The 14579-nt window shown below is 50.8% G+C and overlaps 1 protein-coding gene across 1 annotated transcript; it reads left to right on the top strand.

Moving 5' to 3' along the window:
* Positions 1-789: 789 nt before the first annotated feature.
* Positions 790-5093, top strand: C26H19orf53 (chromosome 26 C19orf53 homolog). The gene is made up of 3 exons (XM_051168674.1): positions 790-956; positions 1041-1096; positions 4660-5093. The coding sequence occupies exons 1-3, from the start codon at positions 869-871 to the stop codon at positions 4795-4797; spliced, it is 282 nt and encodes a 93-aa protein (XP_051024631.1). The 5' UTR covers positions 790-868; the 3' UTR covers positions 4798-5093.
* The last annotated feature ends 9486 nt before the right edge of the window (positions 5094-14579 follow it).

The raw sequence follows: 14579 nt of genomic DNA, 5'->3' as shown, positions 1-14579 counted from the left end.
AAAAACCAAAAAAAAAAAAAGTAAAAAGAACATAGCGGATGTTGTGGCTGTGCTGCAGGTATCAAGCTGTGTTTTGTCCCCAGCACAGCTGCAAAATAAATGTATCATAAAGAGGTTGCCCCCCCACCTTTTGTTTTTGTTTTTTTTGGTGGGGGGGTGTTGAGACAGGGTCTCTGTGTAGCCTTGGCTGTCCTGGACTCGCTTTGTAGACCAGGCTAGCCTAAAACTCCGGAGAGTTGGAATTAAAGGCGTGTACCACCGCGCCCAGCCCTTCCCCCCCTTTTTTGTTTGTTTGTTTTTCAAGACAGGGTTTTTCTGTGTAACAGCTCTGGCTGTCCTTGAACTCGCTCTGTAGACCAGGCTGGCCTCGAACTCACGAAGATCCAGCTGCCTCTGCCTCCCAAGTGCTGGGATTAAAGGCGTGCGCCACTACTGCCCAGCGGGGATTTTTTTTTTTTTTAAGTGACATTTATATTTCTTTATAATCTGTGTGGAAACAATCTACAGGAGTCAGTTCTCTGCCTCCCAAGTGCTGAGATAAACCCTTGCGCCACCATCCAGGATGGAACTGAGGACCTGGCGGCAAGCACTCTTATTCACCAAGCCATCTATCTCACGATTACTGAAGTCTGGGGGCACTCCTTTAATCTTCCTCCAAAAAGTACAAAATACCATATGTTTTATAATACACAAGTGTGATCTGACCCCTGAAAATGATAACAATTTTCCTTCGATTTTTTTTTTTTTTTTTTTTTGACAGCCGTTCCTTTAAGTGTGCCGGTCGGCGTCCGGTGAGGCCTTGAGTCTTTCCGTGACTTCCGGCCCTCCTCCTCCTCGTAGCCCCGCCTATTCCGGCTCGTGGTGCAACATGGCGCAGGGACAGCGCAAGTTCCAGGCGCAAAAACCTAAAAGCAAGGCAGCTGCGGCGGAGCGGAGCCGCGGGCCGCGGAAAGGCGGTAAGTAGCGGGGTGGGGAGGAGGAAGAGAGCGGCGAACTTGGGGAGGACGGCCCAGGCTCACCGGATGATGTCGCTCCCCTAGGTCGAGTCATCGCTCCCAAGAAGGCGCGCGTTGTGCAGCAGCAAAAACTGAAGAAGGTGAGTGAACCGATGCAGCGATCGGTGACCCGCGGCGGCGGGCTGCCGGGAGGACTCCCAGCTCCGATTCTGTGTCCTCCCTCACTTAGCACCTTAGGGACTGTCAGCAGATAGCCTCGGATCTGTGGTTTGGTTTTTTTGGTTGTTGTTTATTTTTTTTTTTTAATACGTTTTGCCTGTGTGTGTGCATGCGCCAAGTGTGTGCCTGGTACCCGAAGAGGATGTCCAGTCCCCTAGAACTAGAGTTACTGATGGATTCGAACCATCTGGTATGTGCTGGCAACTGAATCCTGGTCTTTAAGAGTCGGAAGTGCAAGCCTTTATTTAATCCCAGCGCTGGACAGGCTTGTGCAGGTGGATCTGAGTTCAAGGCCAGTCTGGTCTACAAATAAGAGTAACAAGTGCTTTGGGTGTGGCGTTGTTTTGTTTTGCTTTGAGACAGGGTTTCTCTGTGTAGCCTTGGCTGTCCTGGACTCGATTTGTAGACCAGGCTGGCCTCGATGTCACCAAGATCTGCCTGCCTCTGCTTCCCGAGAGCTGGGATTAAAGGCCTGAGCTACTACACCTGGCCAAGTAACAAGTGCTTTTAACAGCTGAGTGATATTCTAGTCTCCAAAATAATAGTGTGTGTGTGTGTGCTTTTAACAGCTGAGTGATATTCTAGCCTCCAAAATAATATTGGGGGGGTGTGTGTGTGTGTGTGTGTGTTGTGCACCACAGAAGCCAGAACAGGGCATCTGATCTGGAGTTGCAGGTAGCATGAGCTATGAGCCCCACGTGGATGCTAGGAACAGAAGTCAGGTCCTCTGTGAAAGAAGTATGTGCTCTTAACTACCGAGCCACCTCCCTAGGCTGCCTCCTCCTCTCCTTTAAGAATTGTATTTCTGTTGATCTGCCTGGGCATTTTCCCTGCTTGCATGTCGCACCACATAGACCAGAGAGTCCCCAGCGTTGCCGTTACAGATGGTTGTGCCTGGTGTGTGGGTGCTGGGAACCCGGAGGAGCCAGTGCTCCTAACCACTGAGCCGTCTCCCCAGCCCCTTTTTTGTCTTTTGTTCTGTCTGCTGCTGTGCTTTTGGGACAGAGCGTCACACAAGCCTAGGCTAGCCTCGAGCTGCATAGCCCAGCCTCCAGAGTGCCGAGGCTACTGACAAGGGCCACCAACCCTGTTTATGTAGTACTGTAGATTGAACTCAGACTTGCGCATGCTAGTCAGGCCCTCCAACAGAGGGGCCTGTCCACTCCCTACCCCCCTTTTCCCCTAAGATAATGCCTTCCTATGTAGCCCTGGCTGGTCTGGAACTCACTTTGTAGACCAGGCAGGCCTTGAGTTTACAGAGGGCTGGGGTTAAAGGTGTGAACCACAAAACTCAGCTCCCCCTCTTTTCTTTTTTTTTTCTTTTTCTTTTTCTGAGACAGGGTCTCTCTGTGTAACCTTCACTGTCCTGGACTGGCTCTGTAGACCAGGCTGGCCTCGAACTCACCGCAATCCGCCTACCTCTGCCTCCCGAGTGCTGGGATCAAAGGCATGCGCCACCACAGCTGGCGTCTATTTTGGTTTTTCGAGACAGGGTTTCTCTGTGTAACCTTGGTTGTCCTGGACTTGGTTTGTAGACCAGGCTGGCCTTGAACTCAAAGAGAATCGCCAGCCTCTGCCTCCTGAGTGCTGGAATTAAGTCATGCACCACCACTGCCTGGCTTTTGGATTACAGGCATGACCTCGCCCGGCAGCCTCCCTCTTTTTTGAAACAAGGCCTCACTCTAGCCTGGGCTTGTCTTGAACTCTATCTGGGCCTATGTTTATCACCTGAGTGCTGCAGTTTGAGGGGGACAGTCTGGGGCTGTTGCACACCAGATCTAACTCTTTATTATCAGAGTCACATGATAATCCAGGTGGAAAGCATTGAGCTGATTAGGACATTGGAGATTCAGGAGCAAGGCAATGTTTAGGAGCAAAGTCAGTTCAGTTTCTAGCACCCACACAGCAGCTCCCAACCATCTGTAACTCCAGTCCCGGGAGATCTCCAGCGCCCTCTTCTGGTCCCTACAGGCACTATATGCATGTGATATGCAGGCAAAAAATCAGTAAGGAGACCAGAAGCTCCACTCTCAGGTCCTAAGTGAACCCCACAGTTCACCATGGAACCACTTTAACTTTTGCCCTCCCAGGTTCAGAGGTCAGCCTTGACTGAGACAGACTCAAGTCCAATCCAGTCCCTTTAGCACCTTTACATCTGGAGTCCACCTACTTCTGCCCCCTCACCTCCCGCCCACCCTCAAGGTCAGCTCCTAGCCAACTCTGCCCTCTTCTGCTATAGCAGCCAAAACACCTGCCTGGGCTCAAAACTGGTTCCCCTATGCCCAGAACATTCCATGGCTGCTTCCTGCCCAAGAGAAGCTTGACTCCTTCACCTCACCTTCCTCGTGGCCATTTGTCCTTTGTTCTTTTCCACACAGCATACATTGTCCCTAGAATCTTTTTTCTTATTTTTTCTTTTTTCTTATTTTTTTATTTTTTTATTTATTTTTTTATTTTTATTTTTTTGTTTGTTTGTTTTTTTGTTTTGGGAGTTTTTTGGGGTTTTGTTGTTGTTGTTGTTGTTGTTATTTGGTTTGGTGTTTTGTTTTGTTTTTTGTTGTTTTTCTTTCTTTTTTTTTTTTTTTTTCCTTCAAGACAAAGTCTCTCTGTGTTAGCCTTGGCTATCCTGGACTCGCTTTGTAGACCAAGCTGGCCTCGAACTCACAGCGATCCGCCTGCCTCTGCCTCCCGAGTACTGGGATTAAAGGCGTGCACCACCACGCCCAACATTAGTTTTGATTGAGATAGGGTTTCTCTGGGTAGCCCGGGCAGTCCTGGACTCACTCTGTTTGGTTTTATTGTTTTAGTTTGGTTTGGTTTGGTTTTTGGAGACAGGGTTTCTCTGTGTTGCCTTGGCTGTCCTGGACTTGCTTGGTAGACCAGGCTGGCCTCAAACTCACAGAGATCCACCTGCCTCTGCCTCCCAAGTATCTGGACTCACTCTGTAGACCAGGGTGGCCTCGAACTCACAGGGTCCACCTGCCCCTTCCTCCAGTGTGCTGGGATTGGGATGAAAGGTGTGCACCACCACCACTTGTGGAATCTTTTCTTATTAGCAGTTTTTTTTTCTCATGCCTGACACAGTGTTATCTTCCTCATAACTCCTGTGCTCACCCTCAAAGCCATCATGGTCATAGGAGCTCAGGCAACCAAGCTGCCAGTCAATGACTTAAACTGGCTCGTGGCCTCACTTGGGGCCCCCCAGAAAGTAGGTGAGTTGTGGGACAGAAGGGGTAATCGCCATCAACCCCGTCTTATTGCAGGAGCTTGTTTCCCCTTCTGTAAAACAGACCTCAGCAGAGACACAGAGGTGGAAGGAGTCAGTCTGCTTTTGACCTGAGCACAGTCGCACAGGCAGTAGTACATCAAGGCAGGTGGACCTCAAGTCTGAGGCCGTCCTCAAACAAGGAACAAAAGCAAGGTGTGTGTGTGTGTGTATTCAAGCTAAGGAGAGTGAGGGCTTGTTCTGTGTCCCCCACTACAGAACCTGGAAGTGGGGATCCGGAAGAAGATTGAGCATGACGTGGTGATGAAGGCCAGCTCCAGCCTTCCTAAAAAGCTTGCACTGCTGAAAGGAGCATCAAAGACAGGGGCCACCCCCCACAGCAAGACACCATCCTAAAGGCACTGAGACTTGGCAGGTGACCCCACAGGCTGGCTGGACTTGAGGGAAGAGGACCCTGCTCCAGTCCTGCTGGCCCCTGGAACAGCAATGGGCAGGTGGTGGTAAAGCCTTAGGCCAGCTCTTCAGGATGTTGGAGTTTCCTCTACTGGTGTGGCGGCGGGTGATAAACTTGGCTCTGTGGTCCTTCTAGCTCTCATGCGGTTTGATGAGGAGGCTGTCTGGGGGCCAGGTGAGCTTCATGGGTCTCCGCAAGAAACTTCTCACACATGGTGCCCTCGACAGCCTCTGACCCAAGAAAGTGCAATGACATCCACATCTGAAGCTGGCAGCTGGGAAGAGTCTCTTCGGGGTCACCCCTTCCAGTCATCTAATGTTAATCATCACTGCCCCATAGGTAAAGAAGGGTTCCATGTCTTCAGTGAGTTGCCACCTCACCCTGTCACTCTACTGATCCAGATCCATTTGGGGACGCTCCGGTGTTAGCCAATAAAGCTGTGCTCGCAGAGGCTGTGTGCCCTTTTTGTGGTCTTGCTCCATCCCCACCTCTGTCTTGGGCGAGCCGGCCTGCTGACACTCCAGAGCTATGAGCTGCCCACTTGCCCACCCTCCTCCACAGCACAGCTCTGCCTGTCCGTTGAGTGGCTCACAGCCCAGGTAGTCACTCAGACCTGCTGGACCACAAGCTGATCCTGTCCTTTGCAGGGTTGCTTGGCCCAGTGGCATCTTCCCTTAGTGTGGCCCTGGAGCAATCGGTGAGTATGCTGGTGGCCCATCCCTTTGTGTCCAGTCATTTCACCCACTAAGGAGGCAGCAAAGTGTCGGGTCAGCAGTGACTGCTCCTAGCCTGGCTCAGGGGATCTGGTCCCATACAGTGATGAGTCTGTCTAGTGCTCCAGGCTGGCTTCTGACTCACCGTAGCTGGCTGCTGGGGTTCTGATATGAGCCACACCCTAGTCTAACCTCCCAAGGCACTTGCGAGGCATGGGATGGACCTGCTGGCTCTTAATCCTACCAAGACGGGAGGCACCCTTAGTGGCTGTGGCTTACTTTAAGGCTGGGCTTTGAAAGGGACCAGGCTGGCCTCAAACTCTTACCTGCCTCTGCCTACCATGTTCTGAGACTAACACGCCCAAGGGCCTGGGTCATTTTTTGTCTATGTATATGTGTGCCTACGGGTATGGGTAGGATAACATGTCATCTACAGATAGCTGTGAGCCACCCTACGTCGGTGCAAAGAGCAGTGGAAGCTGCTGGGCTCAGCCCAGCTCTAGCTCCGACTCAAGTTTAGCCTAGTCTACTACAGGGTGGGTTCCAGACCACTCAGGGCTACATAGACCCTGTCTCAGAACATCAGAAGCGTGGGATGGATGGACTGGGTGGTCAGCTTGACATGACAGCAGCTTCTGTGTCTGAGGTGGCACATGCAGAGGAGGGATGCAGGGTGCAGGCTGGCTAATGACCACCTTGACTGAACCACACCATGGAAGCACAGATGGAAGACCCTGTCCTAGTATGTGACCCCCCCTCCCCAGTGTCTGCCACTGTCAAGCTTTCCCTGTACCCCGAAACAACAGCAGCACCCCAGGAGCTTCCTGTCTCTCAGTGTCTCTGGCACTCAGCACTTTTAAGTAAACTAATCCAATAAATACCCTTCCTAATGTATCAACAAAGAACCTTGCAAAACACTCACATGGGTGCGTGCACCAGTATTTGTAGAGCACTTTGCACTAGCACAAAGGCAGAAACAACCTGTCTGCATTAACTGGGCTGAGCAAGAATCTGCTCTGGCTACAGTGGGATATTCAGCCACGAAAATGAAAAAATTGCTCACGGGGTAAGAATTTGCCACCAGCCGGGCATGGTGGCTCACACCTTTAATCCCAGCACCTAGGAGACAGAGGCAGGCAGATCACTGTGAGTTCAAGGCCAGCCTGGTCTACAACAGGGAGTCCAGAATAGCCAAGGACTATTACACAGAGAAACCCTGTCTCAGCTACTCGTATACCCTTGACCGAAGACCGGTCCTCCTCTATTCGGGGAAGGTCGTCCTCTTCGACCGAGCGCGCAGCTTCGGGAGGGACGCACATGGAGCGGTGAGGGAGGAAGGGGACACCCGCCTAGCCAGCCAGATCAGCCAAATCAACCCTGGCGATCAATGGGGTGACAGATGTCGCAGCCAGATCACCCTCACATCCAACCCTGTCTCAAAAAACCAAAAAAAAAAAAAGAATTTGCCACCAGGTTTGACAACCTGAGTTCCATGCCCAGAGCCAACATGGTAGAAGAAGAAAACCAAAATTAAGTTGTTCCATGACCTGCATTCCTGCATCATGGCGTGCATATGCTCCCACACATTCACATCCTACATAAGTGTAAATAAAAGTGAAATGAAGGCCAGGCGTGGTGGTGCACGCCCTCACTCCTAGTACTCGGTGACGTAGTCAGGTGGATCTCTGGGAGTTCGCGGCCAGTTTGGTCTACAAAGAGTTCCAGAACAGCTAGCTCTACACAGAGAAACCCTTGTCTCAAAAAAACCAACCAAACAGCAGCTCAGTGGTTAAGAGCACTTACTGCTCTGGCAGTGGATCTGGGTTTCTGCCCCCAGCACCCACAGCAGCTCACAATGCCTGTAACTTCAGGTCAAGAGAATCCAATGCCCTTTGTTGTTTTGAAATGGTCTCTGTCTAGCCCTGGCTGTCCTGGAACTTGCTCTGTAAACCAGGCTGGCCTCAAACTCAGAGATTCACAGCCTCTGCCACATACGAGCTGGGATTAAAGGCGTGCACCACTACTACCTGACCTGGCCTTCCAAATGCCCTCTTCCCTCTGTGGGCACTGCATGGAAATGGTGTGTTTACATGTGTGAAGACACTCATAAAAAATATATCAGGTGTGATTTACATAAAGTTTTGCCAGGCCGTCCTGTCCATCTATGACATTTTCTAGAAATCTGTTTTGAGATCACTGAAAAAAATGATAAGCCATGTAGTACCTTTAAAAGCCCAATACAAAAAAAAAAAAAGCCCAATACTGCTGGGTGTGGTGGCGCATGCCATTAATCCCAGCACTCGGGAGACAGAGGCAGGCGGATCATTGTGAGTTCGAGGCCAGCCTGGTCTACAGAGTGAGTCTAGAACAGCCAAGGCTACACAGAGAAACCCTGTCTCAAAAAAAAGAGAGAGAAAGAAAGCCCAATACCTTCTTGCAATTTAGAAATAATGAAATGCATGGCTTTAATTTTTAAATACTGTTTGAATTTCTTCTCTGTTAATTATTGATAGTTTCATTTATAAATGCTAAGTTCTATCACCATTATATTTCTTACTCATTTAAATGTGGTTCTTATGTATATTATAAAAATATTTTATGGCCTCCTACATAAACAATAGAGATACATGTATGTATGTATAGATAAAGTGTGTGCCGGGAATGGTGGCGCACACGTTTAATCCCAGCACTCAGGGAGATTTCTGGGAGTTCAAAGCCAGCCAGGGCTATATGGAAAAACTCTGTTCCAAACCAAAAAAGAAAAGAAAAGAAAGCAAGCATTGATCCAGGTTACAACATAGATGAGCCCTCAAAAAATGATGCTGACACTGGGCATAGGGCCTACATACCTGTAAACCCAGCACTCGGGGTGGAGGCAGGAAAACTCAAGAACTTGAAGATCAGCCAGCACCCAGGTCAAGGTCAAGGCAGGCCTGAGCTACTTGAGACCCTGCCTCCACAAAAAGAAGATAAATTAAAAATGGCCTGGTGGTACATGCCTTTAATATCAGTGCTCAGGAGGCAGAAGCAGGGGAGTCCGAGGTTGCCCCTGTAACAAACCAGGTGCAGAGGGTAGCTAGGTACAGCTCTGTGAAAGGGCAGGGTAGGCAGCAGGCTGCCTGGGAGGAGACGGGCATGGTGGGCGGTGAACTGGGTTTCCTCCTGGCCAGAAAGTTCTAGCGCCAAATAGAGGTGAACCTTCCACTCGTGTGTGCTAACAGCAGTGGAAATCCATTTCATGATAGGCTCGCTCCTGTGTCTGGCATCAACAGCTCCTCTGGAGTCCCCGTGAAGAATACAGACCACCTCATTCTCAGACCAAGTGCCTGCAGTGTGCCCATGTCTATGCAAGACCACAAGCTTCATTAAGTTGAACTAAGAGCCCTTTGGAATGGGTAGTTGAGGGCCAGCCACAGAGTCAAATGAGATGCTGGCTCTTTCGATATACATGTTTAGACACACACACACACACACACACCACACACACACACACACACACACACACACACACACACACACACAATGCTGCCATTAATTGTAATGGGTACCTATAAACCCTGTCCTTGGAAGGCTGAGGCACGAGGATTGCCAGCAGTGTGAGGTTTGCCAGGACAGCCTGGGTTGTAGAGTTAAGACTATCCAAAAGCCAGGAGCTGGGGTGTCAGTGGTAGAGAGCTTGTCTGCCACTAGCAAGGCCCTCACTTCCATCCCCAGTACCACAGAAAGGAAAGAAGTGTAAGGGACGTTCACTGGGGAAAACTAAAGCTAGGAGGGCCAGCTCAGCATGCAAGGACCTGCTATCTGGTTTCTGGGTTCTTGTGCGCCAGGAAGCTCACTTTCAGCTTCTGCTCAGGAAGCCAACAGAGGAGAGAGCCAGACTGCCCTCTGGGATTGGAGCTCCATAGGGGTCAAGCCTCTTTCCTCCCCTGTCCCTAACGGACTGGTCTTCACGACTCCAGAGCCACACCCTTGCTCCACTTGGGAATCAGGGCTCTTGGCCACCTGAGACCACCGCAAACAATGAAGAGCATCCTTCTTTTAAGGTGGAGCTTCTAGCCCAGATTGCATCCCTCATGCTTTCCAGCATCATCTTCTGACATAGGGGGAGCCTAAAACTGCCTAACTTTGCTCTTCTCCAAGAACAACTGGGGCCTGCAAGATGAGCTTGACTCCCCCGAGAACCCACAAGGTGGAAGGAGAGACCAGATCCCACACAGGTGGTTCTCTGACCTCACATACATGCGGTGGCACTTGTGCATATACAAAAAAATAATTGGGTTTGTTTGGGGTGCTTTGTTTACGAAGAACCCATCCAGGGGCTGGAGAGGTAGCTCAGAGGTTAAGGGCACTGAGTGCTCCTCTGGAGGTCCTGAGTTCAATTCCCAGCAACCACATGGTGGCCCACAACCATCTATAATGTGATAGGATGCCCTCTTCTGGCCTGCAGGTGTACATGCAGGCAGAGCACTGTATATATAGTAATAACTAAAAAAGAAAAAAAAGAAGGAAAAAAGAAAAAAAAAAAAAAAAGAACCCAGCCAGGCCTGCCCACAACTAGCCTGCAAGCAAGCCAAGAGACCCTGAGAACAGCTGCCCTGTGGCTCTGATACCAGCTTAGTGGTCCTCTTCAAAAGCCCCTGTGGCCAGGGATCTGGAATGACACCTGTCTCCTAGGCCTTCTGGATGAGCTTTCTCCTCGCGTCCCTCCACTGAGATGCCACTAGTTCCACACCTCAAATTCTACATGAAGGTGTTTTGCTCTTGTGCTCTAAGACAGTTGTGTGTAGCTCAGGTTGGCCTCAAACTTAGCCTGTGCTGGGGTAGCAGGCAGGCCCAGCCACCTCCTGGCTGGCTGTGTGTGTGAGACCTTCAGCTAGTCATTTAACCTCTCTGAGCCCCCATGGCCTCATCTATTTAAAATGGAGACCCAAGACCAGGCAGTGGTGGCGCACGCCTTTAATCCCAGCACCGGGGAGGCAGAGGCAGGTAGATCTCTGTGAGTTCGAGGCCAGCTTGGTCTACTAAGTGAGTCCAGGGCAGCCTAGGCTACACAGAGAAAACCCTGTCTCAATAATAACAACAACAACAATAATAATAACATTATTATTATTAAAAATAAGAAAATTAAATGGAGACCCAGAATCCCACCCTAGTTGGGCAAAGCAGGAGCCTAGAGAACTCAAGGCTCTTTAGTGTGCAGATGAACTGTCCTTAGCCATTGGAGGCTCCTTCTCCAGGGCCAGGGAACCATCAAATGTGATTTCAGACCCCATTTTTTTCCCTGTCTGGAATGCTGCTTTTCCTGGCAACACTCTACCTATGAGCTTGTGTTTCCAAAAGGAAGCAGAGTCACAAAGCTGAACTGGCCAGCAGGGGCTGCCGAGCTGCGGCGCCACCACAAGCAAAGGCAGACTGCCTGAGTCAGCTGGCTGCTGCTGGCAAGGCTGCGAGAACAGGGAACGCTCAGGGTAGACATGCCCCTCAGGCCACAGATCCCTGTCCCCTCCCTCATCTGAGCCTGTAGGGCAGCCCTACTTTGCTTGGGTTTGGGGTCAGGAGCTGGAGATGCTTAGACAGTGAGCTCACAGTGCAGGCTGAATACAAATGGCTGCCACTTCCTGACGCCAGAGCCTCGGGGCTCCAGCACAGGGAGGGCACCAGTGTCTGGGTCACCACCACTGCCACCTCTTTTCCTGAGGGGGGAGCACGCTTGAAGTAAGTCTTGAGAGACCCTCCACTGTTCTGCTCTATTCTGACCTCGATATTTTACCAGGATCTCTGTGTGACCACAGGCAGCTTCCTTACCTCGCTGGACCTCACTTCAATCGGTCCAGTTTCCTGAATGCAGATTCTGCTGTCTCCTGTGACCCCAGTCAGGTCAACACTCAGCTTTTCTGCTCCCCAGCTGGCTCATCTGTGAGATGGGATCAGAATAAAGGAAATAAGCAGCCACGTATTCTGGAATACATCTGTTATCTCAGCCCTTGGGAAGCTGGGGCAGGAGCATCAGGGGTTCAAGGCTAGCCTGGACTACATAGCAGATTCTAGGCTAGTCAGGGATACATAGGAAGACCCGTCTCAAAGGATAAAGCAGAGTTTAGTTGGCAGAATGCCCGGGAATGGATCCCTAGCACTGAATAAACTGTGTGGTGGCACAGGCCTATAAGCTCAACTCTGCATAGCGTCAGGAATTCAAGGTCGTTCTCAACAACACAGTTCAAAGCCAGTCTGGTCCACTGAGACCCTGTGCCAGCAAATGAAAATACAGACGCTGCCCTCATCTTTTGTCGAATGATGGTCATGGTCAAGGACACTTGATCCCTCCTGTCCTGGAACATGATCAGATGCTGGCAAGTTCCCTGGGCAGCCTCCCCAGCACCACCACATCCCCACCCCAAGGCACACTCAGAAGGGAAGACCCCAAGTCCCCCAGCCTCCCCTGGCCCTGGCTACTCCTTCCCAGGGGTCTGTCTTTGGCCCAGCATGCTCAGCATGGAGGCCCTGACTGCTGTCCCAGCCCTGCAAACTGAAAAGTAAACATCAAGATACCCAGTAATCCAGGTTTGCAAGCCTTCTAGCCTACCTCTTCCTGCTAGGTGACCTCAGTAAGCAGCTGAGCCTCAGGGAACCCTCAGGGAACTCTCAGGGTAGACATGTCCCCCAAGCTTCAGATCTGTGTCCCCTCCCTCATCTGAGCCTATAGAGCAGCCCTACTTTGCGTCTCTCTAAGTCTCAGTGTCCCCCATCTTATCCTAAAAAGCCTTTAAAAAAAAAAAAAAAGAAAAAAGAAAAAGAAAAAAGATTTCAGGCCAGGCATGGTGGCATATGCCTTTAATCCCAGCATTCCACAGGCAGAAGCAGACAGATCTCAAGTAAGTTTGTTCCAAGACAGCTAGGGCTATGTTAATGATTAGATTGTTAGTGCTGGTTGTTTTGTTTTATTTTATTTTATTTTTGTTACCTTGATGTGAGCTATTACCACCTGGGAAATAGGAACTTCAACTGAGAAAACACCTCCATCAGATTGACTTCTAAGCGAGTCTGTGGGGCATCTCTTGTTTAATGACTGATGTGGGAGGGCCCAGCCCACAGTGGGTAGAGCCATCCCCTAGGCAGGCAGTCCTGGGTTGTATAAGGAAACAGGCTGGGAAGCCAGGGGAGCAAAGCAGTGAGGACCATTTTTCTGTAGTTTCCGCTTCAGCTCCTGCCCCCAGGCTCCTGCCTTAAGTCCCTCAATGAAGGACAGCGATCAGGACATGTAAGGCAAATCAGCCCTCTCCAACCCAAATGCTTTTGGTCACATAGAGAGCTAGGACAAGTGGCGCACACCTTTAATCCCTGCACTCAGGAGGCAGGAGCAGGTGGATCTCTCTAAATTCAAGGCCAGCCTGGTCTCCAGATTGAGTTCCAGGATAGCCAGGGCCACACAGAGAAACACTGTCTCAAAACAAACAAACAAACAAACAAAACAAAATAAAGAAACAAAGAGCTGGGCGTGGTGGTGCACGCCTTTAGTCCCATCACTCAGTAGGCCAAAGTAGGCAGATCTCTGTGAATTCTAGGCCAGCCTGGACTACAGAGTTCCAGGACAGTCAGGGCTACATAGAGAAACCTAGTCTCAAAACGAAATAAAACAAAACGAAAAGAAACAAAGAAAGCTAGGGTATTACTACTGGTGTCGAACAGGGTCTGCTGAGGACGTAAGATTCCCCGGGAGCTGGAGTCAATAGCAGTTTGATTCTGGGAATCAAACCCAAGTCTTCTGGAAGATCAAGCAGTGCTCTTAACCTCTGAGCCGTCTCTCCAGTTCCTCCAAAGTGTTCTTTACCCCTCCAGCATGGCCCCTTATGAACCAGCCCCGTTTCAAAGGTTCACAGGCTAGGTCCAGGAGGACCAGTGGACCAGCGTCATAGGGTGTGCAGTTGTGAGGCCTGGCTTGTGAGGCTTGGGGTTTTTCCTGCTTTGAGGGCCATGTCAACTAAAGGGAATCACAGCATAAATTGGCTGGGTCAACAGGTTTTAGACTGAGAATCGACTATATGTTCAACGCGGTTCCACCTGCTGACTTGTCTCCCAGTGGAGACAAGTGCCTTGCTCCACGGAGCTCAGAGCCCAGAGAGACGGTTAACAACGTCGGCATCTAGGCACATGCCTGGCATCTCAGACTTCCAGAGGATGAGGCAGGAGGATCGCCAATCACAGATTAATTTGGGGGTTATATGAGGGAATGCTGAGAGAAGGGGCCAGGGAGCTAGAGGCAGGGCGAGGGGAGCCTAATCCTGTGCTAGGCGAATAAACAATGCTGGAGAGGCCGCGTGGGGAGGAAAACGCAGGGTTCTTTTAAAAGGTCACGGTGGTGGAGTGGGTAATGGTGGCTTTCCGTGCTTTGGAAAAGATAAGCCGAAGTAAAAAACAAAAATAACAACAAAAAGGTGAGGGGGGGGGGATATGACATGCATTAAATCGAACCTAACGACACTCATGGGTCAATTGCAAGGTGCAATTTCATGATCGTCATTCCACATATGAAGAAAAGATTGGGGTGTCTTAGCTCGCTGCTCCAGAGGTGAACAGCCCGCAAGTGCGCTGCTAGAAGGCTGTGCTGGTCCCAGTCGTCTCTTAAAGCCACCGTCCCGGTCGTCCCGAGAGGTTTCGTGAGTTTCAGGGGTCACGGAGCCCAGAGAGAGTCAGCCCGGGCCCCGGGGCGCCCGGAAGCGACCCTCCGTAAACAAAGCCGTGTGTAGGCGCAGCCCCAGCCGCCCGGCTCCAAGGCCGGCCCATGGGGGCGGGGGAGGAATGTTGTGAATGAACGTGGGACAGCCCCGAAACTCCTCACAAGGCCGAGCCGTGGAGGGCCCCCTCGATTTGATTGGCTCACACCGCCCCGTGATGGACAGCGCCTCTCTCTGCGACCTCTTACTGGATGGTACCGAAAAGACGGACGTGGGGATGGTCGAACGACAAGCGGCTTCTCGGGGGCGGGTGCGCAAAGACAGCCAATGGCGAGGGAG

The sequence above is a fragment of the Acomys russatus genome, chromosome 26 (assembly GCF_903995435.1).
Source record: "Acomys russatus chromosome 26, mAcoRus1.1, whole genome shotgun sequence".
Classification (NCBI taxonomy): domain Eukaryota; kingdom Metazoa; phylum Chordata; class Mammalia; order Rodentia; family Muridae; genus Acomys; species Acomys russatus.
The sequence above is the reverse complement of the archived record's forward strand: the minus strand, read 5'-3'. Positions and strand labels throughout refer to the sequence as shown.

What these genes read in the sequence shown, in the direction of transcription:
- C26H19orf53 (XM_051168674.1), top strand. Translation starts at nt 869, where the DNA reads ATGGCGCAGGGACAGCGCAAGTTCCAGGCGCAAAAACCTAAAAGCAAG. An exon ending in CCGCGGGCCGCGGAAAGGCG is followed by an intron (nt 957 to 1,040) that starts GTAAGTAGCGGG and finishes TCGCTCCCCTAG; the next exon opens with GTCGAGTCATCGCTCCCAAG. An exon ending in AGCAGCAAAAACTGAAGAAG is followed by an intron (nt 1,097 to 4,659) that starts GTGAGTGAACCG and finishes CCCCCACTACAG; the next exon opens with AACCTGGAAGTGGGGATCCG.